The sequence below is a fragment of the Rhinoraja longicauda genome, chromosome 19 (genome assembly GCF_053455715.1).
Source record: "Rhinoraja longicauda isolate Sanriku21f chromosome 19, sRhiLon1.1, whole genome shotgun sequence".
Taxonomy (NCBI): domain Eukaryota; kingdom Metazoa; phylum Chordata; class Chondrichthyes; order Rajiformes; family Arhynchobatidae; genus Rhinoraja; species Rhinoraja longicauda.
This window is the reverse complement of record NC_135971.1, coordinates 33,575,444-33,601,523: the sequence shown is the minus strand read 5'-3', so window position 1 is coordinate 33,601,523 and position 26,080 is coordinate 33,575,444. Positions and strand designations below refer to the sequence as shown.

The 26,080-nt window shown below is 48.4% G+C and overlaps 2 protein-coding genes across 2 annotated transcripts; both read left to right on the top strand.

Moving 5' to 3' along the window:
* The first annotated feature begins 7,444 nt into the window (after nt 1-7,444).
* Nucleotides 7,445-17,430, top strand: LOC144602766 (zinc-binding protein A33-like). The gene is made up of 6 exons (XM_078415901.1): nt 7,445-7,855; nt 7,947-8,042; nt 9,078-9,311; nt 12,520-12,542; nt 12,639-12,757; nt 16,830-17,430. The coding sequence occupies exons 1-6, from the start codon at nt 7,445-7,447 to the stop codon at nt 17,360-17,362; spliced, it is 1,416 nt and encodes a 471-aa protein (XP_078272027.1). The 3' UTR covers nt 17,363-17,430.
* Nucleotides 17,431-22,316: 4,886 nt separating this feature from the next.
* On the top strand, nt 22,317-25,808 carry LOC144602954 (putative G-protein coupled receptor 139). The gene is made up of 2 exons (XM_078416077.1): nt 22,317-22,386; nt 24,910-25,808. Exons 1-2 carry the CDS (start codon nt 22,317-22,319, stop codon nt 25,806-25,808), a joined length of 969 nt encoding a protein of 322 aa, XP_078272203.1.
* Nucleotides 25,809-26,080: the final 272 nt, after the last annotated feature.

Below are 26,080 nucleotides of genomic sequence, written 5' to 3'. Positions count from 1 at the left end.
TCACTGCGAGAGATGTGCCGTCCTTATCAACTATTGTAGATTTATGTTTGAACGGGGTACATTTGCGGATGAAGATTGCGGTACCCCTGGCTTTTGAGGGAAAGGTGGAGTGGTACAGCTGTCCAATCCACCTGCGCCTCAGCCTGTTATGTGAGTCATTCTTGATGTGAATCTCCTGGAGGAATATTATGTCAGTGGAAAGGGATTTTAAGTGAGCTAGTATTTTACCCCTTTTTATTGGTTCATTCACGCCCTTGACATTCCAACTACAAAAGGTAAGTCCTTTCCCCACAGTTTTGCTTGCTAGATCATCTTGCATAGTTAGTGTATGTGTCTTCTGCTGAAATATATTTTCCAGTTGATATTTTTAAAGCAGAGATAGATAAATTCTAGATTAGTACATGTGTCAGAGGTTATGGGGAAATGGCAGGAGAATGGGTTTAAGAGGGAGAGCTCGATAAGCCATGATTGAATGACGGAGTAGATTTCATGGGCCGAATGGCCTACTTCTTCCGCTATCACTTATGATGTTATAACCGATGACATTATGATCTTTCTCTGCATATTAATGCACCTATCTAAAAGACTCATCAACGCTGTTCTCTGATCTGCGTTCCAGGCGCCCACTACCCTATGTGTATAAGCATATGTATAAGCATGCCCCAGAGAGTGCAAAAGCTGAAAGCAGATGCTCGAATGAATGTTTTTATAGTGAGCCTGGTGCGTACTAAGAACTCGCTGCCGCCTGCAGTCCTGGAAGCAGATACTATAGTGCCGTTTATTGGGCTTTTGGGTCGGCACATGGATATGAAGGAGGGTGGATGCGTATGCCTCACCTGCATTAGAGGAGATTAGCTTAACTTCATGTTCGGTGCGGGCATTATGTGCCGAAGGGCCTGTTCCGGTGCTGAACTGTTCTATGTTCTATGTTGTCATCTGCAATGTGTCTTCTTCAATGACGCCGTCGCTCTGAACGTAGTCTCTGTTCCATCTCTCATACATGGCGGCAGATACGCTAATTAGTTGTGCTTTGTGCTTCATCCAGCGAACGTGCTGACGGCTGCGATCCTGTGCCGGGGAAAGTGCGGTCTCACCAAAGGAATCACCCGCTACATGGTGGCGATGGCGACGTCCGACCTGCTCGTGGTCATTCTTCATGTGCTACTACAAGGAATCTACAGCTACTACACCCCTAACTCCTTCCTCTCCCTCAGCGCAGTTTGTCCCTCATACGTACACTTGCGGATCTCCAGCGTGGACTACTCCGTCTGGTTAACCGTGTCCTTCACCTTTGACCGTTTTGTCAGCATTTGCTGCCCGAAGCTGAGACTCACCTATTGCACGGGTAGGACGGCCACCGTGGTAATTGTGTCCTTGTGCGCGCTGAGCTGCTTAAAGTACATCCCCTTTCAATTCATGTACGAGCCACGCTTCACCATGGACAATGTGAACTGGGGGTGCCGGCCCAAACCAGACTACTTCACCTCCATGTGGTGGGTGGCTTTCACCTGGCTGTGTAGCATTTCTCTCTCCTTACTCCCTTTCGGCCTCATCCTACTGCTGAACGGGCTGACGGTCCGGAACATCGTAGCGGCCAGCAGGGTCCGCCGGCGCCTGAAGACGTTGGAATGCAAGGACAGCGAGGCGGAGAACCGGCGCAAGTCCATAGTTTTACTTTTCACCGTGTCCGCCTCCGCCATATTACTCTGGACGACGCCAACGGTGACTTGGATCTCCACACGAGCCACAATCAATTTCGTGGGCTCGGACCTCACAAGCCCCTCGCACATTGCCAATGAAGTGGGAATCTTACTCACTCGGGTCAGCTGCTGTGTCAACACCTGTATCTATGGAATGACCCAAAGCAAGTTCAGAGAGGAAATAAAGAACGGGATTAAGTTTCTAGCTCGTTTCATCATTAACCCGCGTAACTCGCGAGGCAATGAGCCGGGAGCTGGAGTTCGATTATGACACCTCTGTTCATAATTTAAAGTAAAATGGAGCAGGGAATGAAATCGGGAAAAATAAACATCTCAAGGGCGAAGAACAACGCTGAATGGTGGGAATGGGAGATGCAACGAACCTGTAGGTTTTTTGATGGCCACATAGAACGAGCATAGGCCCTTCAGCCCATACCAGACTATGCAATGCCTCTGTCCTATTTCCATCTACCACTACTCCAACACAGTTTTAAAAAAAGGCCTTGAAACTCTCCCCAGGTGAGCTTAAATCTCTGTCTCCTCGGCTTTGACATTTCCACGCTGGGAAAATAATCCTGAATAATTTCAACACGAGAGAAACCCGGTGGGGTCTGTCGAGAGCGAAAAGGGTCCAGGCGGAGCGTCGGCGAGAATTAAGGTGAAACCGGCGGGGGCTGTCAAGAATGAAGGGGGATCCCGTGGCGAGCCGTCGAGAATGCAGGGGGAACTTGCGGGGAGCCGTGGAGATTGAAGGGAGATCCGACGGGGAGCCGTGGAGAATGAAGGGAGATCTGGCGGGGAGCCGTGGTGAATGATGGGAGATCCGGGGGGCAGTATCTGCTGTCTCGTGCGGCAGCGGGCCCGGTCCCCGGCTGCGAGCATTGCATTGGTGCTACTTCCTGCAGCCATGCAGAACTCTTGAACTTCATTAACGTCACCACCAACCTTCATCCTGCACTCAAATTCACTGGGGCCATCTCCGACACCCCCCCCCCTTTCTTCATCGCACCGTCTCTGTCACAGCACTTAAACTATCGACTGACGTCGATTACAAACCCACTGACTTCCACAACTATCTCGAGTACACTTCTTCCACTCGGCTTCGTGCAATGACTATCACCTGCTCCCAATTCCTCCGTCGACGCCGCATCTGCGCCCAGGATGAGACGTTCCATACCAGGGCATTCGAGATTTCCTCTTTCTTTACGGAACGGGGGTTCCTCTCTTCCATCATAGATGAGCCCCTCACACGTGTCTCCTCTGTATCCCGCAGCTCTGCTCTTGCTCGCCTTCTCCCCCAGTCGCAACAGAGACAGAGTCCCCCTAATCATTACCTTTCACCCCATCAGCCGTCGCATACACCACATAATCATCTGACATTGTCGCCACCTCCAACGCGATCTCACCACTAGGCACATCTTCCATCTCCACCCCTTTCCGCCTTCCGCAAGACCTCTCTCGCTGAACTCTCGTCGGAGAAAGGGAGGAGAACTTCTTCATGGTAGACATACCTTGAGTAGATTTCGCAGTGGATCGCATGAAATGTGTATAAAGATGCTGGTTTAAACCAAAGATAGAAACAAAACGTTGGAGCCTGCATCTGCTGATCCTTCACACCCATTTTGTCTGCTCCACTGCGAAATCTACCTTGAAGAAATTCTCCTCCTCTCTCCGACGAGAGTTCCGCCTTATCTATCTCGATCCCCCCTGACGTCAGTCTGAAGAATGGTCTCGATCCGAAACGTCACCCATTCCTTCTCACCAGAGATGCTGCCTGTCCCGCTGAGTTACTCCAGCATTTTGTGTCTATCTTTGGTTTAAGACTGGTTCAAACCAGCATCTGTAGTTCGAACACAACATTTGGCGTAGTCGGTAGATTTCGGACAACAGGCACGATGGTAATAATGTTTAAATCAAAGAAAGTAGTGGAGCCTGAAACATCGGATCGCAGGGTGGTTGGATAATACTAAAGTCCTTTCACTAATGAAAAGTGGGGAGAAAGTTGATACCTGGCATGGGGATATCTCGCATGATAATCAGAAGTCAGGCAGCGGATCAGGGTCCCTACGTTTCCCCACCGACAGACTTTCCAGCCCCCCCCCCCTCCCCCCCTCCCCTCCACACGTATGCCCTGAATCCGGTGCTGGTACAAGCGCGCCAGGTTACCTTGCGGCGGGAAAATGCATCTTTTGCACTGGAGGTGTCGGCTGCTGCTCGCGAGTTGGAATGGAATCTGTGGTAAAAGCGCGACGGACGGCAAGTGCCTCTCGGCCTCTGGACCAGGACGTTATCTGACCCCCCCCCCCCCCCAATCCCCCCCACCAGGGGGCGCCGCACGATGGCTGCCTCGCCAATGGTCTGTGTTCGTTTCTTTCCTTCTTTGTGTTTTTAGTTTGTTGTAAAATGTATGTTTTAGTTTAACTTTAGTTTTGCATTATCTGGGGGTGGGTGGTATCTCTTTCCTCGACGGAGACGCGACGTTTTCCGTGTCGTAACTCCGTCCGCATTGCGCCCTAACATCGTGGAGTTGGCGGCCTCTTGCTGGGACTTCTAAAGCTCCAAAACCGTGGAGCCTGTGGACATCCACATTGTGAGCTGCCGATCCATTTGCCAGGGGTCGGCCTTTGGTGCTCCAACCTGCGGCAGCTGCGGAATTTAGCAACGTGGGGCTCGCGGTCCCTGGTTAGCGACCGACGTCGGGAATTCCAAGCCGCAAGAGTTCGACCGCCCCGAAGTGAGATCTCGATCCCCGGCTGCGGATGGTTCGACTCCCCCGACAGCGGGAGAAAAGGAGGAAAGAAGATAAGACCTTATTGCCTTCCATCAAAGCGGAGAATGTGGAGGTGCCGCTGTGATGGAGGGTTATGACAATGTTTTATGTAATTGTGTGTCTTGTTGCATTTTGGTATGACTGTGTTGCCAACTAAATTCTCGAATGTTGCAAAACATACTTGGCTAATAAATTACGGTTATGATTATGATTATTGTGATTATGATGGAATGTTGCTTGCATGTTACTTGACCCTCCCCTCGGGAGGTGGCCCAGTACTCGAGCCCGAGCCATCCCGCACCGCTATCGCTGAGTGGTACATCTCCCAAAATCGCACCACCATTCGGTCCGCCTGCCCGGATCTCATAATGCCTGATGGCACCGTGTGGAGAGGGTGCTATCGATATTCCACTCAGCCGCTATTTGAGAGTTGGAAATCGGAAGGTTCCCCCTTAAGCGCCTTTTCGGGAAGGTACCAGCCTGACTACAATCGCTCCCGACCATCGGGTTTGATTGCCTTAACGCGGATACCGGTAGGGGTCACCTGCCGTGTAAGGCAACAGAGGGGAGGTCGCAATATGGCCCATATGGTATACGGGAACGATACAGTCGAATTATGGCCTTATCTGGCACCCCGTGGAAGATTCAGTCGGACAACGGGTCCCACTTTGCGGGTATAAAATACAACCGTGAGCAGCTGATAGCGGGGTGCAGTGGACCATCCACATTTCATATTACCCGCAAGGTGGAGCAGATGAATGGCCTACTAAAAAAGCAGATGCGTACGCTAACTCCCTCCCCCGCGCTCAAGAGGTGGGCAGTAAATAACTTGAACCAACGACCTGTGGCAGGGGGGACTTGTGCCATCATTCTGCAATTGTGTGCATCCCTGCTGCTGCGTGAGAACTGCCCCGATGTGGCATTAAACCGGCGGATCGTATGTAATGGGGCAGCCTGAGGGCCGAATGTTCCGCGATTAGGGGTGTAAAGTGAGGTGAAATTGTGTTTAAAACACCACTTTGCAGACTTGGGCTAATTGAAAGGGACCAGTAAATCATTCGGACACCTGCGAGGTCATTAAGATAAACTTTGCTTCCACACATTTAATGGAACACATAACTCATGCCATTATGTTGCGGATAGTTAGTTTGACATATAATCACCTCACATTTTTCGAGATAAAATTATTACACTCAGCTTTTGATGATTATTATTTTTTATACTCAGTAACATGTGGTTAGATGGGCGCTAATGTACGCTGACGATTCCAAGGGGTGGGGAGTATTTTAAAGGCTAAACAGACCATGTCTGCTAAAATGGAATTGTCAGCCAAATTAGCCGCACAACATTCCAAACGGTTGGAAAACAGGTAGATATTCCCAAACAAGTAGAATATGTTTGAGTAGACGTTCCCAAACAAGTAGAATATGTTTGAGTAGACGTTCCCAAACAAGTAGAATATGTTTGAGTAGACGTTCCCAAACAAGTAGAATATGTTTGAGTAGACGTTCCCAAACAAGTAGAATATGTTTGAGTAGACGTTTCCAAACAAGTATAATATGTTTGAGTAGACGTTTCCAAACAAGTAGAATATGTTTGAGTAGACGTTCCCAAACAAGTAGAATATGTTTGACCAGATGTTCCCAAAGCAACGTCTGGGAATGTCTGGGTTTCCTGATCAAAACATTGCAATAGTTGGGCAGACCACTACCGCTAGTAGTGCAGAAATGTTGTGGTGGACGCGCTTATGATTGTCTCACGGGAGGGGGTTTGGCACAGGTCGGAATGGTGGAGAAACGTCACAAAAGTCCGAGTCGAGCGCGCTTCCAGGAAAAGAGACGACCCCAGCCTTGGACAGTGTTGCGAATGATGCCAAGTTATCAACAACAGGACACAATCCGGCGCCGTCCTCTGTTGTGTACTGGGGGGTTGCGAGAGAGCACGCGGATTCGTGGGTCCTGTGCCCTATTTGGTAGCGTAATAAAATACCTTGTTATTCAAACTCTGTTGTCTGAATCCCGTGATTTATCGAACACAACAATAGGAAATGATGAAATTGCAAATTGCACGTAGGAATATTGAAAAACAAGTTTAAAAGCAAGCTGTACAGTCCAAGCAGTTGGGATTTATTTCCAACACAGTATTTGAAGCTCCAAGGCACATTATTTCAATGAAATCTACCTTTCCATTAAATGCTTATGCATGTAACATGGTGTGCAGATTATCAAAATTCAATGAAATTACATTAAATATATCCAATGAATTCAGCTCTGAATTGAATTGAGTTAATCAGACTGCAAATGCATTTCATTTGAAGGCCCAATACCTTTAAAATTGTGCAACGTTGATCATCAGCCCCCGTTGCTTCCCTCCTTTTTCCTGTCCTTTTCTGATATAGTCATGGAGACAAACAGGCCGTTCGGCCCACATTGCCAATGGCGACCAAGATGCCCCATCTGCACTCATCCCACCTGCCCGCGTTTGGCCCATATCCCTCTCATCCTTGCCAAATTTATTTGAAACGTCCTTATAGTACCTGCCAGCCATCTCTTCTAACTTTCTTGCATCCCACCCCCACCCCTTCAATCAGTCTAAAAAAGGGTCTAACCCGAAACATCACCGATCGAAGATAGACACAAAAAACTGGAATAACTCTGCGGGACAGGCAGCGTCTCTGGAGAAAAGGAATGGGTGACGTTTCGGGTCGAGAACCTTCATCCGTGTTCTCCCGAGGTACTACTTGACCCAGTTACAGTTACTACAGGTTCAGACCCAGGTGCAGTTACTACAACACGTTGGGCCTTTTTTTGTAAACCAGCGCCAGCAGTTCCTTGTTTCTACATCTTCACACTGAAACAGGCAGCCAAATTATTTTAATTACCCGAGCATGCGCAATGGACACTCGCGGTGCTGCAAGGGTTCAGCAGCTGCCGAAACGGAAGGCACTTTGAACCAGGAAGTGCCGGGAGTTAACATGGCTTCGAAAGACCAGGTCAAGAGTTTCACCGAGGAGGTTGTTTGTCCTATCTGCCAGGCGATCTTCACTGATCCGGTGTCACTGGAGTGTGGGCATAACTTCTGTCGCTCCTGTATCACACAGAGTTGGGACAGGGAAGGGAGAAACTCCTGCCCGGAATGTGGAGAGGAGTTTGTGGAGCGCACACTTGCGGTAAGTCGGGCCTTGGCAAGACTGTCAGAGAAATTTCGGACACTAAACCTGTATCGGAAGGAGAAGGACGATAAACTTCACTGCGAGGAACATCGGGAAGAACTAAAGCTGTTTTGTGAAACTGACAAGAAACTGATCTGTGTGATTTGTGCAGCTGGGCGGGAACACAAGTCTCACAGCTTCACGCTGATAGCAGAAGCTGCTGAATTCTACAAGGTAAAGGCAACCGGATTTTGTTCACATTAATGTTTAATTCCTCCTTTGTTGTCTAACAATTTAATTATTTGATTTTCAAACACAATCCCAGGATCAGGTTAAATCTTCCTTCGAATCTCTCACAAAAAAGAAATCAGAGATCCAGCAAATGGAGCAGCAACAGAAAGAGAAGATTTCTGGGGTTCTGGTGAGGCTTTTCATTTTCGATTCCCTGATCTTGTGCAGATTTGATCACTGTGGTCCGTGTGATAATGGAGCAAATCTCCATAGCTCGGGATTCGAGGGCCCGAGGTCTCGAGGTCGCGCAGGGAAGTACTTTATTCTTTGGACCGTAGGAGGTGGAAGAGTAATTCAAAGTGAGATAATGAGGGGAATATAATAGGGTGAATGCACAAAGTCTTTACCTGGAGCAGGAGAGTCAAGAACGAGCGGCACATGCTTCAGGTGAGAGGGAAACCATTTAAAGGGAACTGGGAGGTAGTTTTTTTCACACAGAGGGTGGGGCATATATGGAACAGTATGCCAGAGGAGGTAGTTGAGTCCGGTACGATAAGAACATATATAGAAAATATTTGGACAGGTTCATGGATGGGGATAGTGTAGGTTATGGACCAAATTCCGGCTGGTAAAACTAGCGTAGATGGGCAATATGATCGGCATTGATAAGATGGACCGAAGGACAGATTTCCACGTTGTATGACTCTATTACTATGTGACTGGAAGTAGCGCTGTTGTGTCCTTGTCCTGATAACACGATCCGATCCTCATCTCGGTTGCTGTCTATGTGGATCGCTCGTTCTCCCAGTGATCGCGTATGATTCCGTCCACACCCTACAGACACGCTTGTTGGATGGTGAATCGGCAGGTGCAGATTATCCTAGTGAATGTGGGTGGTGGACGAAAGGGTGTGAAATAATGGGCGGGTGAAACCGAATAGGCTGCAGGGAATTGGACTTGGGAGAATGGGAAGGAGGAATTGTAGATTATTTTCACAACATTTCAAAAGCATGTGGAGAAGCGCTTGAATTGCCAAGGTAATGGAATATACGGATTATATGCGGGTAAATGGGGTTAGTATAGATATGTACAGTGGCCAACATGGGCATGGTCCGCCAAAGGGCTAATTTCTGTGCACGGTTGATTGGCCAAATATCACCTCCCATGCCGTGAGGAAATACCATAAAATGACATCAAATAATTATCTTCAACCTTCATTTCACAGGAACAGTCACACAACCTTCAGTCCAAGATCACATCCCAGTTTGCTGAACTGCACCAGATTCTCACTGAGGAAGAGCAGCGCGTACTGGCAGATATCCGGGAAGAAGAGGAGAAAATTCTGAATACAATGGAGAAAAATCTTCAAGAGATTCAAGAGAATATAAATTCCATTCAGGAGGAACTCTTAAAGCTACAGGAACATTTGGATCAAAAATACAGTGTGATATTTCTGAAGGTGAGCGGTTACACTACATTTAGGCGAAGTCAAAATACGCGCACAAAATGGTGGTGGACATTTCTGAAATACAAGTCGCATTTACCAGTTATTCAGAACTGGGTAAATGTTCCGTCTGCCCCAGCTCTGTGCTGCTGTTGCTCCCAAACCAAATGAACTCCCGCACAATCTTCGCGATCTCAGCACTGCCTGCAAACTCATTGGGGAAACCGTCTCTGTGAACTTGTCACTGAGTTAGCGATTGTTTCATATTTTCCTCAAAAGAAGGAGAATCTCCACAAATCACAAGACCATGGGAAAAGTAAGCCGGATGGTGAACCTGAATGGAGAGGGACTTCGCTGGTGTTAAACCAACCCGGTGAAGGCAGCTTAATGGATAGGCAGCGAGGATACACTTAATCAGTCTCAGGGATTTATCCACCTTAAGGTCGCTCTCACATAATGGGACGTATTCTCTCCCAATTCATCCACCAACATTTCCGTCACCTACAACGGGACCCCACCACTGGCCATATCTTCCCATCCACTCCCCTGTCTGCGTTCTGCAGAGACCGTTCCCTCCGTAGCTCCCTGGTCCACTCGTCCCTTCTCACCTAAACCACCCCATCCCCGGGCACTTTCCCCTGCAACCGCACGAGATGCAAGACCTGTCCCTTTACCTCCTCCCTCAACTCCATCCAAGGACCCAAACAGTCTTTCCAGGTGAGACAAAGGTTCACCTGCACCTCCTCCAACCTCATCTATTGCATCCGCTGCTCTAGATGTCAACTTATTTACATCGGCGAAACCAAGCGCAGGCTCGGCGATCGCTTCGCTGAGCACCTACGTTCGGTCCGCATTAACCAAACTGATCTCCCGGTGGCCGAGCACTTCAACTCCCCCTCCCATTCCCAGTCTGACCTTTCTATCATGGGCCTCCTCCAGTGCCATAGTGAGGTCCACCGGAAACTGGGGGAACAGCACCTCATATTTCGCCTGGGCAGTGTGCAGCCCAGTGGTATGAACATCGACTTCTCCAACTTTAGATAGTTCCTCTGTCCCTCCCGTCCCCTCCTCCTTCCCAGATTTCCCTCTATCTTCCTGTCTCCACCTATATCCTTCCTTTGTCCCGCCCCCCTGACATCAGTCTGAAGAAGGGTCTCGACCCGAAACGTCACCCATTCCTTCTCTCCCGAGATGCTGCCTGACCTGCTGAGTTACTCCAGCATTTTGTGAATAAATTCTCTCCCAATTATCCGTTTACTCTTAAAGGGACATATTCTCTTTCCGGTTATTCGTTTGCTATTAATGTACTTGTAGATTCTCTTAAGATTCTATTTTACCTTTTCTGTCAAAGCTTTCTCCTGAGCACTTTTCGCGTCTGGTCTTCGGCAGATGTAACTCCTACATTTTTTCTACTCCACAGAATCCAACCAACTTTACCTGAGCAGGCCCCCAACCCTATGTCGATCAGATTGTTTAATCCTTCCAGCCTTGTCCTTATCTCTGACAGGCGCATTCTGGTGTTGGTACTGAATTATTTACTCTTTATGTTAGTGACCAGAAGGAAGAGGCAGAGTCTGTGGCAAATTGGGATTGGGTCACTGTGGTTCTGCAATAAACTGAATGACTGTTCAAATATGTTTCAATGTGGTAAAGTGGGAAACGATGCACTTCAGTGTAATTGAAACAGACAGCAAAATCAGTGAAATGCAGATGGGTCCAGGTATTTTTGTGCATTAGCCAAAAAGGATAGGCACGGTAATGCAGCGGTAGAGTTGTTGCCTTACAGCGCTTATATCGCCAGAGACTCTGGTTCGATCCTGACTACGGGTGCTGTTTGTACCTTCTCCCCGTGAGTTTTCTCCGAGACCTTCGGTTTCCTCCCACACCAAAGACGTCCAGGTTTGTAGGTTGATTGACTTGCCGTAAGTGTAGAATTGTCCCTAATGTATCTAGGGTAGTGTTAGTATGCGGGGATCGCTGGTCGGTGCGGACTCGGTGGGCCGAGTCTCTAAAAACAGTTTAGAGAAGAAATGGCACGTTGAGATTTATTGTAAAGTGGTTGAAGTTTAGCAACAAGGAAGCTTTGTCACAATGTGCAGTTGGCGAGGCCACATCCAGAGCGTAGATTTGATCACCTTAACAAAGAAATGATATAATAGCAAAGGAGGCAGCACGCCGTGAATCGCCAATTTCGGGTTTGGGATGAAGGGGTTGTTGTATCAGGAGAGGATAAACATGTTATGTTTAGAAGAATGAGGAGTGATCCTTTATCTGACCCCAAGCTCCACGACTGGACAGAGGGCAGTGAATCTCTGGGAATGTCCAACCAAGTGACTTTGATAGGTTTAGCCCGTTAGAAGAATTTAAACGAAAGGGAGATACATGTTTGAAAGTTGAAGGAATTGAAATCAAAGGGAATGTGGCAAAATGGGAGTTTAGTCCAGGACTAGATCAGCCATGACCACATTGTGGGGATTAACATTGAAATCTTGAAAGCGACGCACATGTCAGATTTAACATCTATGTCCGGTTCAATCAGCAGTGAGTGGTCACCTTGGGGGGATTTGCTCTGTTTCTTTTTGTCCGTCTGTGTTCACCATAGAATTACATCCCATGGACAAGCCGTTCGGCCCATCTTCTCCGGCCAATGTTTCTGTTCCACTCAACATCCCTCTTATCTACTCACTACACCCGGCAACAATGCCCCGAATTCGAGGAAGCCTCGTGTGTTTATCCCACTTCCCCTCAAATGTATCCGCAGCATTGGCTTCAGCTACACCTGTGCAAGTGAGATTCACGTTCCCGTCACTGTATTTCCTACGGGATTTATTAAAGTCCATCTTACATTTCAGCTTTGACGTTTGGTCTTCTCGCTATTGTTGATACTATGCTACCCCCACCGATTTAAATCTACCGATCATTTTAAATGTGTCCATCCCATCATTTCCGACATCTTCTCCAGATAAAATCCCACGACCTACCCAGAGTTTCCTGTACGTTGCGCCCTCTCAGTTATGGCATCATTTTCTTGAACATTCCTTCTATCTTGCCCGGTGTTTCTATGTCTCAACAAAAATTTCCATTCTCTGTCTATGTAATAGCGACAATACGCATTGGGAAAGGGGAATTATCTGAGGAATGTCAGAATTTGGATGAATCTCCTGCTATCGAGATGTGGCTGTTTCATCTCAGTCGACTCAAATTTGTGTTTTATTTATTTCAGGATGAAGCTAGTCGGAAAAGGAGGTAGGACATCCTCTTGACTGAAACACTGCATATTTGTGTAGAACAGCTCGAAAGAAAATCATGCTCAGTTCATAACCAGCTGTTAAATGTTTGCAGGTTCAGCGATGAAGCCAAACTACTGTTGGTGGTAGATGGTGCCTTGCCGATTGATAAGTTTGATCGCCCTGTTTTGTTCAACACGGTATTCAGAGAAACATCTGAAGACTTCAAGCACGGTAAAGCTTCTCCATTGTTCTTGGTTATGAAATATTTAAGTAATACAGATGCAAGGATTGATGTTATTAATCGATCGAAGGGAAATTGAAATGTTGTTCCAATGGGAAGGCATTAGAACAAAAGACCCCTGCGCCCCGCCGCTCACTGTGTAGATTCTGCCATAGTTTGTTTCCCCAAAATGCCATACCTCGTACTTCGAAGTATTAAACTCCATTAACCATTCCTCAATCCACCTGACCAAGCGATCAAGATCCCACTACAATTTTTGACAACCATCTTCACTATCCACTGCACCACCCTCTTTACCGTCATCTGCAAACTTACTAATCACGCCATGCGCCTTCACATCCAAATCATTGCTATAAATGACAAACAGCATCAGGCCCGACAGCGAACACTGAGGTACGCCACCAGTTATATGCCTCCAGTCTGAAAGAAACATCCTTCCACCTTCACCCTCTGCTTCCTTCCATTGAGCCAATTTTCTATCCAGTCGGCTAGCTGCTCCTGGATCCCCTGTAATCGAACCTTCCGGAGCAGCCTACCACGTGGAAACTTGTCGAATGCCTAGCTGAAATCCATATACAACGTCTACAGCTCTACCCACATCAACTTTTTTGGTCACATCTTCAAAACCTTAATCAGATTCGTGAGACACGATCTCTTGTGGTTAAAACCGTGCTGAATATCCCTAATAAACTCTTGTCCATCCAAATGCATGAAGATTTTTCCCGCAGAATACTCTCTAGTAAAGTTCTGTTCGCAGACATTCGACTCATTGGCCTGTGGTTCCCAGGCTTGCAACCCTACTTAAGTAGAGACACAATATTTGCCACCCTGCGTTCAACCGGTGCCTCACCCGTATTTAATGACAACTGTGGAATCTCACCAGGGCACATGTAATTTCCTCTCTAGCTTCCCACGGCGTCCTCAGATTTATCTGATCAGGCCCAGGAGATGTTTTTTTACCTTCATATGCGTCAGGACCTTGAGAACTTCTTCGACTGTAATACTGACTGCTCTCAATAGAAAATAGACAATAGACAATAGGTGCAGGAAGAGGCCATTCGGCCCTTCGAGCCAGCACCACCATTCAATGTCATCATGGCTGATCATTCTCAATCAGTACCCCGTTCCTGCCTTCTCCCCATACTCCCTGACTCCACTATCCTTAAGAGCTTTATCGAGCTCTCTCTTGAATGCATTCAGAAAATTGGCCTCCACCGCCTTCTCAGGCAGAGAATTCCACAGATTTACAACTCGAGTGAAAAACATCAAACTACCACCAATCTCAATATCCTCTACCTCCGAACTACTATCTGTGTGGGAAAGAGCTGCGGGTGCTGGATTAAGCCGAAGATAGACACAAAAAGCTGGAGTAACTCGACGGGACAGACAGCATCTCTGGAAAGAAGCAATGGGTGACGTTTCGGGTCGTGACTCCACTGACAGAAAATTCCACAGATTTACAACTCTGACTGAAAAAAGTTTTTCCTCATCTCCATTCTAAATGGCCCACCACTTATTCTTAAACTGTGGTCCCTTGTTCTGGACTCCCCCAACATTGGGAACATGTTTCATGCTTCGAACGTGTCCAACCCCTTAATAATCTTGAATGTTTCGATAAGATCCCCTCTCATCCTTCTAAATGCCAGTGTATACAAGCCTAGTCGCTCCAGTCTTTCAACATATGACAGTCCCGCCATTCCGGGAATTAACCTAGTAAACCTACGCTTCACGCCGTCAATAGCAAGAATATCCTTCCTCAAATTTGGAAAACAAAACTGCACACAGTACTCCAGGTTCGGTCTCACTAGGGCCCTGTACAACTGCAGAAGAACCTCTGCTCCTATACTCAACTCCTCTTGTTATGAAGGCCAACACTCCATTGACTTTCTTCACTGCCTGCTGTACCTGCATGCTTCCTTTCAGTGACTGATGCACTAGGACACCCAGATCTCGTTGTACGTCCCCTTTTCCTAACTTGACACCATTCAGATAATAATTTGCCTTCCTACTCTTACCACCAAAGTGGATAACCTCACACTTATGCACATTAACCTGCATCTACCATGCATCCGCCCACTCACACACCCTGTCCAAGTCACCCTGCAACCTCATAGCATCTAGCTCACAGTTCACACTACCACCCAGCTTTGATTTATCTGCAAATTTGCTAATGGTACTTTTAATCCCTTCATCCAAGTCATTAATGTATATTGTAAATAGCTGCGGTCCCAGCACCGAGCCTTGCGGTACCCCACTAGTCACTGCCTGCCATTCTGATAGGGACCCATATATCCCCACTCTTTGCTTTCTGTCTGCCAACCAATTTTCTATCCGTGTCAGTACCCTAACCCAATACCATGTGCTCTAATTTTGCCCAATAATCTCCTATGTGGGACCCTGTCGAAGGCTTTCTGAAAGTCGAGGTACACCACATCCACCGGCTCTCTCCTATCAATTTTCCTAGTTACATCCTCAAAAAAATCCAGAAGATTAGTTAAGCATGATTTAAGCCTTCAGATCCATCAGTCTACCGAACACCATTTGGTGTCTCAATACACTTCATTTGACTACTCCAAGTTCCAAGGTTCTCAAGTCCTTCTTCACAGCAAAAATAAAGGAGAAATACTAATTGAGGACCTTTCCCATTACATGAGGGGCCCCATTCTCCCCCTGTTAACCCTTGTTCCCTCAATCAATTTAAAAAAAAACTCTTGAGATTATCATCGATGTTATCTGCCAGTGCTAACCCCCGTTTTACCCCCCTCACACCCCCCCCCCACCCCCTCGAGGGGTAAAACAACTCCTTGTGATCATATGCACCTGTTATATGAACTCCTTGTTTTCATTGTCAAGTCTCTCCGGGAAGTTCGGAGAACGGTTTGCAATGATTTCAGTGTGATCTTTGCTGTTCACACCCATCAAATCTGCCCGTGCATCCCCTTTCTTTCAGAGACCCTACAACCCCAAATCTCCACCCATTCTATATCACAACCAATCATTCAACCTCTGCTTCATTCCATGGTCTAAATCCCCCCCCCCCCCTCTGTCTCACCCCACCCAAGAAAACCGAAGCAAGTTATCTGGCCCCTCCTGTCTGCCCCCATTCACTGTGATCATGCCGACAGCACCCCACATCTCTACCTCCTCTTTAACAATAGACAATCGACAACAGACAATAGATAATAGACAATAGACAACAGATAATCGACAATAGACAACAGATAATCGACAATAGACAATAGCTGCAGGAGTAAGCCATTCGGCCCTTCGAGCCAGTACTGTCATTCAATGTGATCATGTCTGATCATTCACAATTAGTACCCCGTTCCTGCCTTCTCCCCATACCCATTGACTCCGCTATCATTAAGAGCTCTATCTAACTCTCTCTTGAAACTATCCAGAGAATTGGCCTCCAATGCCTTCTGAGGCAGAGAATTCCACAGATTTACAACTCGAGTGAAAAACATCAAACTACCACTAACCTCAATATCCTCCACCTCCGACCTACCTCCATTTCTGTGTAGGAAGGAACTGCCGTTGCTGGATTAGGCCGAAGACAGACACAAAAAGCTGGAGTAACTCGACGGGACAGACAGCATCTCTTGAAAGGAGCAATGGGTGACGTTTCGGGTCGTGACTCCTCTTCAGACTAGTTATGGATAAGGGAAACGAGGGACATCCCTAACTAGTCTGAAGAAGGGTCTCGCCTCTAAACATCACCCATTCCTTCTCTCCAGAGATGCTACCTGTCCCGCTGAATTTCTCCAGCGTTTTGTGTCCATATCTGTATAGCCCGCTTCGTTTATCTAACCCCGCCGCAATCTCATGATCCCATTTATTATGGATTGATAAATAATCCTCTGCACTGGTCCACCCCGCCCGCACGATCCCGGCACCATCCGTTCCCGATACCTCACGCAATTCCCCTCTCCAGCCGGGATAACAAATTACCGGGAATGAACGCCTACCTGTTGCTAACTCGGAGCGGCTTCTCCCCTGGTCCTGGGACCGCGTTGCTCGACCCCCGGGGACTCTCTGATTCTCTGCTTCTCCCTCCCCCAGTCTCCGTCGCCCATGATGTGGAAACAGCGCATCCGTTATTGGAGGTGTCTGAGGATCGGAAGAGGGTGACATGGACTGGGACCCTGAAGAATCTCCCTGACACCGGGAAAAGATTCACAGCCTGGCCGTGTGTGCTGGGATCGGAAGCATTCACATCGGGGAGATATTACTGGGAGGTGGAGGTGGCGGGGAGTCGGTGGTGGAGTCTAGGTGTCGCCGCAGAGTCTGTGGAGAGGGAGGGAGAAGTCGACCTGACCCCCGAGACTGGGGTCTGGAGGATCGAGCGGGATGATGACGAGTTTTATGCTCTTACCACCTTTCCATCCCGTCTCCCTGCCCGTCCCATCCCCGGGAGGGTGGGAGTTTATCTCAGTTACGAGTCCGGGACAGTTTCATTTTGCGACGCGGACACCAAGTCCCATATCCACGCCTTCACTGGGAACACATTTACGGAGAAACTTTATCCTTTCTTCGGGCCTTGGGATGTGAACCAGTGGCTGAGAATCTGCTCTGGTTCCGCTCCGGGTGTGTAAAAGGGTCGGGTCCCGGGACCGGCGTCAGGAGCGGGGCTCAGGGGCTGTGGGGCAGAAACCCGGTGGACAACAGGTCGGCGCTGAACGGGTCCCATTTAATCCCCAAATTCCGCGTCGTAAACCCCTATTTAGCGCGGATATAAACCAGAGGGAACGGAAATGTGGGGAGAGTGAAATAAACAGCAACAGTAATTGAAGCAGTCGATTCCTTCATTTTAACGCGTTAACTGTGTCGGTCAACGGAACAGGAATACGTTTGTGACAATATAAAGATTGAAACAGTCGCCCTTCCAACGGGTTCAGCAGCAGCCGCGGGCGGCGGGTCCTGAGCTCTGGGCTCCCCATGTTCCTAAACGCCCCCCGAGTCACACGGCGGCACAAGCGGGGTTGGTGCGGACTACAACAGCGGCGCAAAAAGAGTTTGAGACATGTGTAGACAGTAAGGAGGAACGATGAGGCAAAGTCAATATTCGATATGACCGATGTAAGGAATCGGTTGAAATAATTGTATAAAAATCAAAGTGTTTGAGGAACTTCGCGGCCAGGCAGCATCTGTGGAGGGAGATGGACACTCGCGCACTCGCCGCACGGCGGCGCAGCGGTAGAGTTGCAGCCTTACAGCGCCAGAGATACGGGTTCCAACCTAACGACGGGCGCCGTCTGTACGGACTTTGCGCCTTCTCCCCCTGACCGCGTGGCTCCGGTTTCCTCCCACACCCCAAAGACGCACAAGTTTGTAGGTTAACTGGCTTCGGTAAAGATTGTAAATTGTGCCTCGTGTGTAGCATAGTGCAAGTGTACGGGCATCGATGGGCCGCGCGGACTCGGAGGGTCGAAGGACCTGTTTCCACACTGTTTGTTTCGTTTATTGTCACGTGTACCGAGGTACAGTGAAAAGCGTTTGTTGCCTGCTGACTAGTCCGCAGTATTTCTAAACCAAACTAAACACTCCCGCACGCACACACATACACACACACACACACACCCGCACGCACGCACACACATACACGCACACACACCCGCACGCACACACACGTGCAGGAAGGGAAAGCAATTTCAGATCCGGAATCCTGTGATCGCGGGGAATCACTGGGACTCTAAGGGGTTCTCGCTGTCTGTCGGTCAGATGTGAAATCAGTTCTTACACCAATCGTCAACTTGACTTGCTGATTGGGGCTCTGTTGCACCAGTGAGTAAAAAGATTTAAAAATAATTACTATAATGACAGAAAACATACAGTAATAACACAGACACAAAAAGCTGGAGTAACTCAGTAAAGGCGATTTTTTTAGCGACTGCCGGAGACTGTCAAATTCGTAGCAGATTGCCAAACTTTTCTTTTACCCGACGACAATGACCACGACAATGCCGAGTCAGATCCAGATTACACCGTCTTCTGAAACATCGCGAAAATTCCCACGCTGTCAATGCTTCTCCGGCGACCTGATTTTCGCTGAAATCACTGACAAGTCGGTAAGTACTTGAGAGTTTTGAAATAAAACATCTTGCCCGGGTTACTTAAAAACCAAGCTTCACTGTAACAAGCAATAAACTGGATTTACTTCCAGTTTACTAATAGCTATATTTTTAAAAATAATTTTTGAAGTGGTTCAGTGGATTTTTGTGAAAATTGTGAGGGCATTCTTTGAAAATGTAAGGGAGATGCATATCTGGTTTCTGGGTTGTATAGCTGGGTTTGGAGCCCACTTTAAATGTAATGGCGGAGGCCAAAAACATCGCGAAAATTCCCACGCTTACCTGACCGTCAAGCTGTCGCCTCCAATCTACCTGTCAAATGACCTGACGGTAAATAAATTGGTTAAACACAAGCATTTTATGATATTTTGAAATGACTTTATTTATTTTAATATTATGTGCTTCTAAACGCATCTAAGCTGCGGACAGCATGCGACAGCGCCTGCAATAAGCAACGATACCTGGCGATAAGCCAGCTGTCGCCGAGAAATTTCAAACCGGATGATTTCTCAGCGACGCGCCGAGATCCACTACGATTTTTGGAAGACTCCTCACGATCATGCCCGCGACACCCCGGCGAACTGTCGGACACAGCCTAGTCGCCGGCAGTCGCCTTAAAATGGCCTAAGTGGGACATGCCCTTAACTCGGCAGTCTGAAGGAGGGTCTCGACCTGGAACGTCACCTATTCCTTTTGTCCTCTGGCCCGCTGAGTTACTCCAGCTTTTTGTGTCTAACTTTGGTTTAAAGCAGCATCTGCAGTTCCTTCCTACACATACAGGAGTGAGATATTGGAGGGTACATACAGCATAGTGTCAGAGAACACCAGGTAGTAAAGGTTGGCGTGGCGCAAAACCGTAAAAACAAATTGAGGTAATATCATACAGAAATAAATCATGATGTCGGGGCGTGAGAGGGCGTGTCTAATGGCATAAAGCTGATCTTCTGGCAGACAGTCGGGTGGGAGGGGAAAAGTATGAATGAGATGTGCGAGACCAGTTTTTTTTACACAGAGGGCGGTGTTTGCCTTCCACGTGCTTATAATGATAACCTCAATGTTATGACAATCTGCAGTCCGATTGAGTTATACAGCCCCTCGGCCCAGCATGTCCATTCCGGCCAACATACCCCATTTACATTACTTCTACCTGCCCGCGTTTGACCTGTACTTCTCTAAACTTCTTCCGATCGATGAGCCCGACTAAATGTATTTTAAGTGGTGTTATAATACCTTCCTCAACTATCACATCTGGCAGTTCGTTCCCTATGTCCCTATCTGCGTGAAGAGGTTGCTCCAAAGAGTCCTATTAAATTAGCCTGCAGAAGGGTCTCGACCCAATTCCTTCTCTCCAGAGATGCTGCCTCACACGCTGAGTTACTCCAGCATTTTGTGTCTACCTCCTGTTAAATCATTCCTTTCTCACTTGAAACCTCTAGTTGAATTTGGACTTGAAGTCAGCACTCTCCTCTGTAACTGGACCCTCGACTTCCTGTTCGACAGACCACAATCAGTGAGAATAGGTGACAAATCATCCTCTGCATCAGTTCTCTACACCGATGCCCTGCATGGATACGTCCTCAGCCCCCCTCCCCCCTCCCCCATGCCCCCAACAATACTCATTATTCACTCCCGACTCTGCAGCCAAATGCCAATCCAACTCAATCTATAAGTTTGCAGAGGACACCACCTGATGGGAAAGACATCGAACAACGACGAGATGGAGTACAGAAAGGAGACCGAGAACCTTGTAACTTGGTGCCAAGACAACAAGCTCTCCCTCAATATCAGTGAGATAAAAAAGATTGTGATCGACGTCAGGTACCGAAACAATACACACAGCACGGTATACATTGATGGCGAGGAAGTAGAGATTCCTAGGAATAAATATCACCGGCATTTTGTCCTGGACCAGCCACGTGGAAGCTATGGCCAAGTGTCCCGGCCAGCAGAGAGCTGGGAGAGCCCCGACAAGCTGTGCTAAGCCCTCCAGGATGCCCGGCTCGCCCACCGCGGAGTCCGACCCTGACCCCGATCCACCGGCGTCTGCGAGCAACCGCTTGACGCAGAGGACCGCCGGGGTGCGAGGTGGGCCGCCGACCGCGAGGTGCGGCGTGGGAGAGCGAGGAGGGCCTTCGGAGAGCGAGGTTTAGTTTAGTTTAGGTTAGAGATACAGCGCGGAAGCAGTCCCTTCGGCCCACCGATTCCGCGCCGACCAGCGACCCCCGCACTGTCCTAACCGTAACACTATCCTACACACACTAGGGAGAATTTACACATTCACCAAGCTTACAAACAAACATATTCACTTACAAACCTGTACGCCATTGGAGTGTGGGAGGAAACCGAAGATCTCGGAGATCACGGGGAGATCGTACAAACACCGTACAGAAAAGCACCCGCAGTCGGGATCGAACCCGAGCCACCGGCGCTGCAAGTGCTGTAAGGCAGCGATATTATCGCTGCGCCGCCGTGCCGCAGTCGGTGGGCCATCGAGGAATGAGGAAGGACGTCGGAGAGCGATGTTGGCCGGCAAACAGGAGGGCAATTGGAGAGAGAGGAAGGCCGTTGGAGAGATGGACGAGGGCCTCGCAGAACGAAGGAGCGACCCGGCGGCGGCTGGAGGAGGAGGGCGGGGGAAGGGGGAAGGGGAGGGGGCTGCTGCCATTTGCAACGGCAGGCAGCAGATAGGACTGTTCCGTGAACTTTTGTACATTTGTGGCGCCAAAACGTGGCGACACTTGTGGACTGCCTCAGTGACGTATGCTGTATTGGTTTACCGGGGTTGTAAGCAAAACAAAGCATTTGACTGTACTGTGATAATAGACGTATCATTGAAGAAACCATACCAATACCTCTACTTTGTTAAAATCTTAGGAAGTTCGGCATGTTCCCACAAGCCTCACCAACCTTAACAGCTGCGAAACGGACGCGGAGTCTATGCTTGGCTAATCTACGTCGTAACCGAAACTGTGAGGTGACACCAAAATGAGATATAAAATTTGGAGCCACACACCCATTACGTGGACTTCGTGTTCTGCTTCTCTGGGTCCAATTTTGAAGATTAGAATTAGAAAATGGATTTGAGCAAACCATTGTGATATACTCCACTCCCTCTTCCGTGGTTACAAATGTGATGAAGAAGGGGTTGTATTTCGGATCTCTTGAGTTAAGGTCCGCCAACACCAACCACGTTGTCACCCTGTGAATGACAGGGCCAGGCCATTCACATTGCATCTTGGATCCAGAGACAGGTCGGTAAAGAATCCGCCGCCCCCTATAGACTTTGCAGTGATTGTACGCCACTGAGAAATTGGTGACGTTACTTCATTTGTTTGGAAAGAACAATGTTTGTTCACTAACGTCATTGCTCCATCAAAGGCCGCTCCCACCGGAGGGTTTCGATGGGTATTAATGAGGATCCGGATCCGCGCTCCTTGCTCCATTGTGTCACCCGAGCGAGCTACCGACATCTTCCAGAATGTGGCGCGCTCCGATTCTGTACATGAAGGAAATCTCCTATCCGATCCTGGTGGTGCTTGGAATCCCATGTGAGTCCTGTCATGACCTTCAAAATGTTGTTTATTTGGCTGAATGATACCGCGAGTTTTTTATTTTCCTGTTGTTTTAATTGACTTCTTCCGCTCTCTGTTGCCGCTTGCATTTGGTATTCTCGCCACGTCCCTTGACCTGTGTCTCTCTCTAACTGAGAGCGTTAGATGTAGAGCTGATAACGGAATCAAGGGATATAGCGAGAATGCAGGTACGGGGTACTGATTTTAAACGATCAGTCATGATCATATTGAATGGCGGTGCTGGCTGGACGAGCCGAATGGCGCACTCATGTACCTATTTTCTATTTTTCTATGTGTTCTTTGGTCTTTGCTTTCCCTGCCTTGCAGAAACCTACGCGGTTTACGAGTCAGCTTGTAAAGGACTGGAGTCCCCTTAATCCGCTCTGCATCAGTGCGGGCGTCAGCGGTTAGGGGGACAAGGCAGGAGAATGTGGTTGAGTGAAAGATAGATCAGATGGTTGAATGGCGGAGTTGACTTGATGGGCCGAATTGCCAAATTCGGTTCCTAGAACCTATGAACTTATGAACTCTCTCTGAGCAAAATATTCTCGTCCCTCCCCCGCGAGTTAGTCGTGCTCCGGCAAAGAAACGTTGGTTGAAGCTCCCGACTCCTCGCTCTCAGCGACTCGGGGGAACGGACAGGCTCCTGGTGCGGGTGTTTGATCCGGTTTATCCCGGCCCAACATTATCTCTTGCTTGGACCGCGAAGCCCGTACCTCCTGATACAGAGAGGTATTTGGTCACAGGCGCAGGCGGCGTGGCCAATTTCCACGCAAGTGGTGCCAATGGCAGAAGCCGCGCTGCCAGAGCTGAAAGATCTATTCAATGTTGCAACTTCTGAGCCTCCAATGTCACGACTCTCTAAAACTACCGCCGTGCCCGTCGGCTTACGGGAACCAGAGGGCAAACGTCAAAGAGATCAGTGACATAGAATTTAAAATATAGAAGACAAAATAGTAGCGGAGATATAAGGAGCGAGATTGTTACACCTAGAGTGCTTAGTTCGCACTTTGGTTTGTCGCCCGCATTCCAGCGAGGATGTGAAAGATTTAAGAAGACGTAGAAGAGGTTTAGCAAAATGCCAGCTGGATTAGAGGGTCTTAACTACAAGGAGAGATTTGATAAAACTCTGATTGATTTCTCTGAATGCGAGAGATTGAGGGGGGACGATAGAATTATTTGCAATTATGAGAGACCATGATAGGGTAGACAGTCGGAACCTTTGTTTCCCAGGGTGGAAATGCCAATGACCAGAGGGCAGAGCTTCAAGGTAAGAGGGGCAATGTTTAAAGTAGATGTGGGGTAAAGGTCGTCACACAGAGAGTGTTGGGTGCCTGGAACGCGCTGACATGGGTGAGACGCGCTGAAATGCAGAGAATGGCTCGTGTGCAGGCAAGAGTGGCCGCACGGTGGCGCAGCGATAGTGTCACTGCCTTACAGCACCGGAGACCGGTGTTGGATCCCGACTACAGGTGCTGTCTGAAAGCACCCGTTATCCTTGTGAACACGTGGGGTTTCTCCGGGTGCTCCGGTTTCCACCCACGCTCCAAAGACATACAGGTTTGCAGGTTAGACACAAAATGCTGGAGTAACTCAGAGGGCAGGCAGAATCTCTGAAGGGAAGGAATAGGCGACGTTTCTGATCGAGACCCTTCTTCAGACTGATTAAGTGACTTCTGTAAATTGTAAATTGTACCAAGTATGCAGGATCGAACTAGTGTATGGAGTGAGCGCTGGTCGGCGCGAACTTAGAGGACCGAAGCGCCTGTTTCCACGCTGTATCTTTAAAGTCTCAAGTCTAAAGAAGCGATTAGTTTCTCATGTCAAAATTCTCGGCGCGGACATTGTGAACCGATGTGACTGTTTCTGTGCTGTACTGTTCTGTATTATTATCTGCAATGGTTCCTCTTCAATGATGTTGAGGAAGGTCATTATTTCTATTGGGGGGGTGCAGCGTAGGTTCACCAGGTCAATTCCCGAGATGGCGGGACTGACATATGATGAAAGAATGGGTCGACTGGGCTTGTTATAATTAGAATTTAAGGATGAGAGGGGATCTTATAGAAACATATAAAACCCTTAACGGATTGGACACACTCAATGCAGGAAAAATGTTCCCGATGTTGGGGGAGTCCAGAAACAGGAGTCACAGTTTAAGAATAAGGGGTCGTCCATTTAAGACTGAGATGAGGAGAAAAAAATCATCCAGAGAGTTGTGAATCTGTGGAATTTTCTGCCACAGAAGGCAGTGGAGGCCAATTCACTGGATGTTTTCAAGAGAGAGTTAGATTGAGCTCTTGGGGCTAACGGGGAGAAAGCAGGAACGGGGTATTGATTTTGGATGACGAGCCATGGTCATGTTGAATGGCGGTGCTGGCTCGAAGGGCCGAATGGCCTACACCAGAACCTATTTTCTATGTCGTTGCTTCTAATGCTATCTCTGCCCCCTCTCTTCCACTCAGCAATTGATCATTTCTTTGTGCTTTGTTCTTTCACCAGCGAACGTGCTGACGTCTGTGATCCTATGTCGGGGAAAATGCGGTCTCACCAAAGGAATCACCCTCTACATGGTAGCGATGGCAATGTCCGACCTGCTGGTGGTCATCTCTCACGTGTTGCTCAGAGAAATCTTCCTTTACTATTTACCCAACTCCTTCCTCGCCCTCAGCACGATCTGCCCTTCACATGTTCACTTGCGGATCGCCAGCATGGACTACTCCATCTGGTTAACAGTGTCCTTCACTTTTGACCGTTTTGTCAGCATTTGCTGTCCGAGGCTGAGGCTCGTCTATTGCACGGATAGGACGGCCGCCGCGGTCATTGCGTTCATGGGCCTGTTCAGCTGCTTAAAGTACGTTCCCTTTCACGTCCTGTACGAGCCACGCTTCACTATAGGCAGTGTCGACTGGGGGTGCCGGCCCAAACATGACTACTTCACCTCCATGTGGTGGGTAGCTTCCACCTGGATGTGCAGCATCTCCGTCTCCTTACTCCCCTTCGGCCTCATCGTCCTCCTGAACGGGCTGACCATCAACAACATCGTAGCGGCCAGCAGGGTCCGCCGGCGCCTGAAGTCGCAGGAATGTAAGGACACTGAAACGGAGAATCGGCGCAAGTCCATCGTGTTGCTCTTCACCGTGTCCGGCACCTCCATATTACTCTGGACCACGCCAACGGTGAGTTGGATCTCCACACGAGCCACCATCAATTTCGCGTCCTCGGATTTCACAAACCCCTGGAACGTCGCCAATGAGGTCGGAATCTTACTCATTCGGGTCAGCTGTTGTGCCAACACCTGTATCTACGCAATGACCCAAAGCAAGTTCAGACAGCAGGTGAAGAGCGGCTTCAAGTTTCTAACTCGTTGTCTTAGAAAACCCGTGAAACTGGCGAGGTAGTCAGCAAGCGTTGTGATTTGATTGTGACACCTCTGTTGTTAGTTTAGGTACAATGTGGAAACAGGCCAAGCATTAGTTTAGTGTATCTTTAATTCGGCTTCTATCACTTATGACCTCATGACCTATGCCCACCATGCATGAAAAGCAAACCACAAAACATGCGGATGTCAGAAATCTGATGTAAAACCAGAAAGTGCAATCAATGCTCAACTGGTCAGACAGCATCTGCTGAGAGTGGGAGAGATACAGACCTAATCCTTTAGGCCACTGAC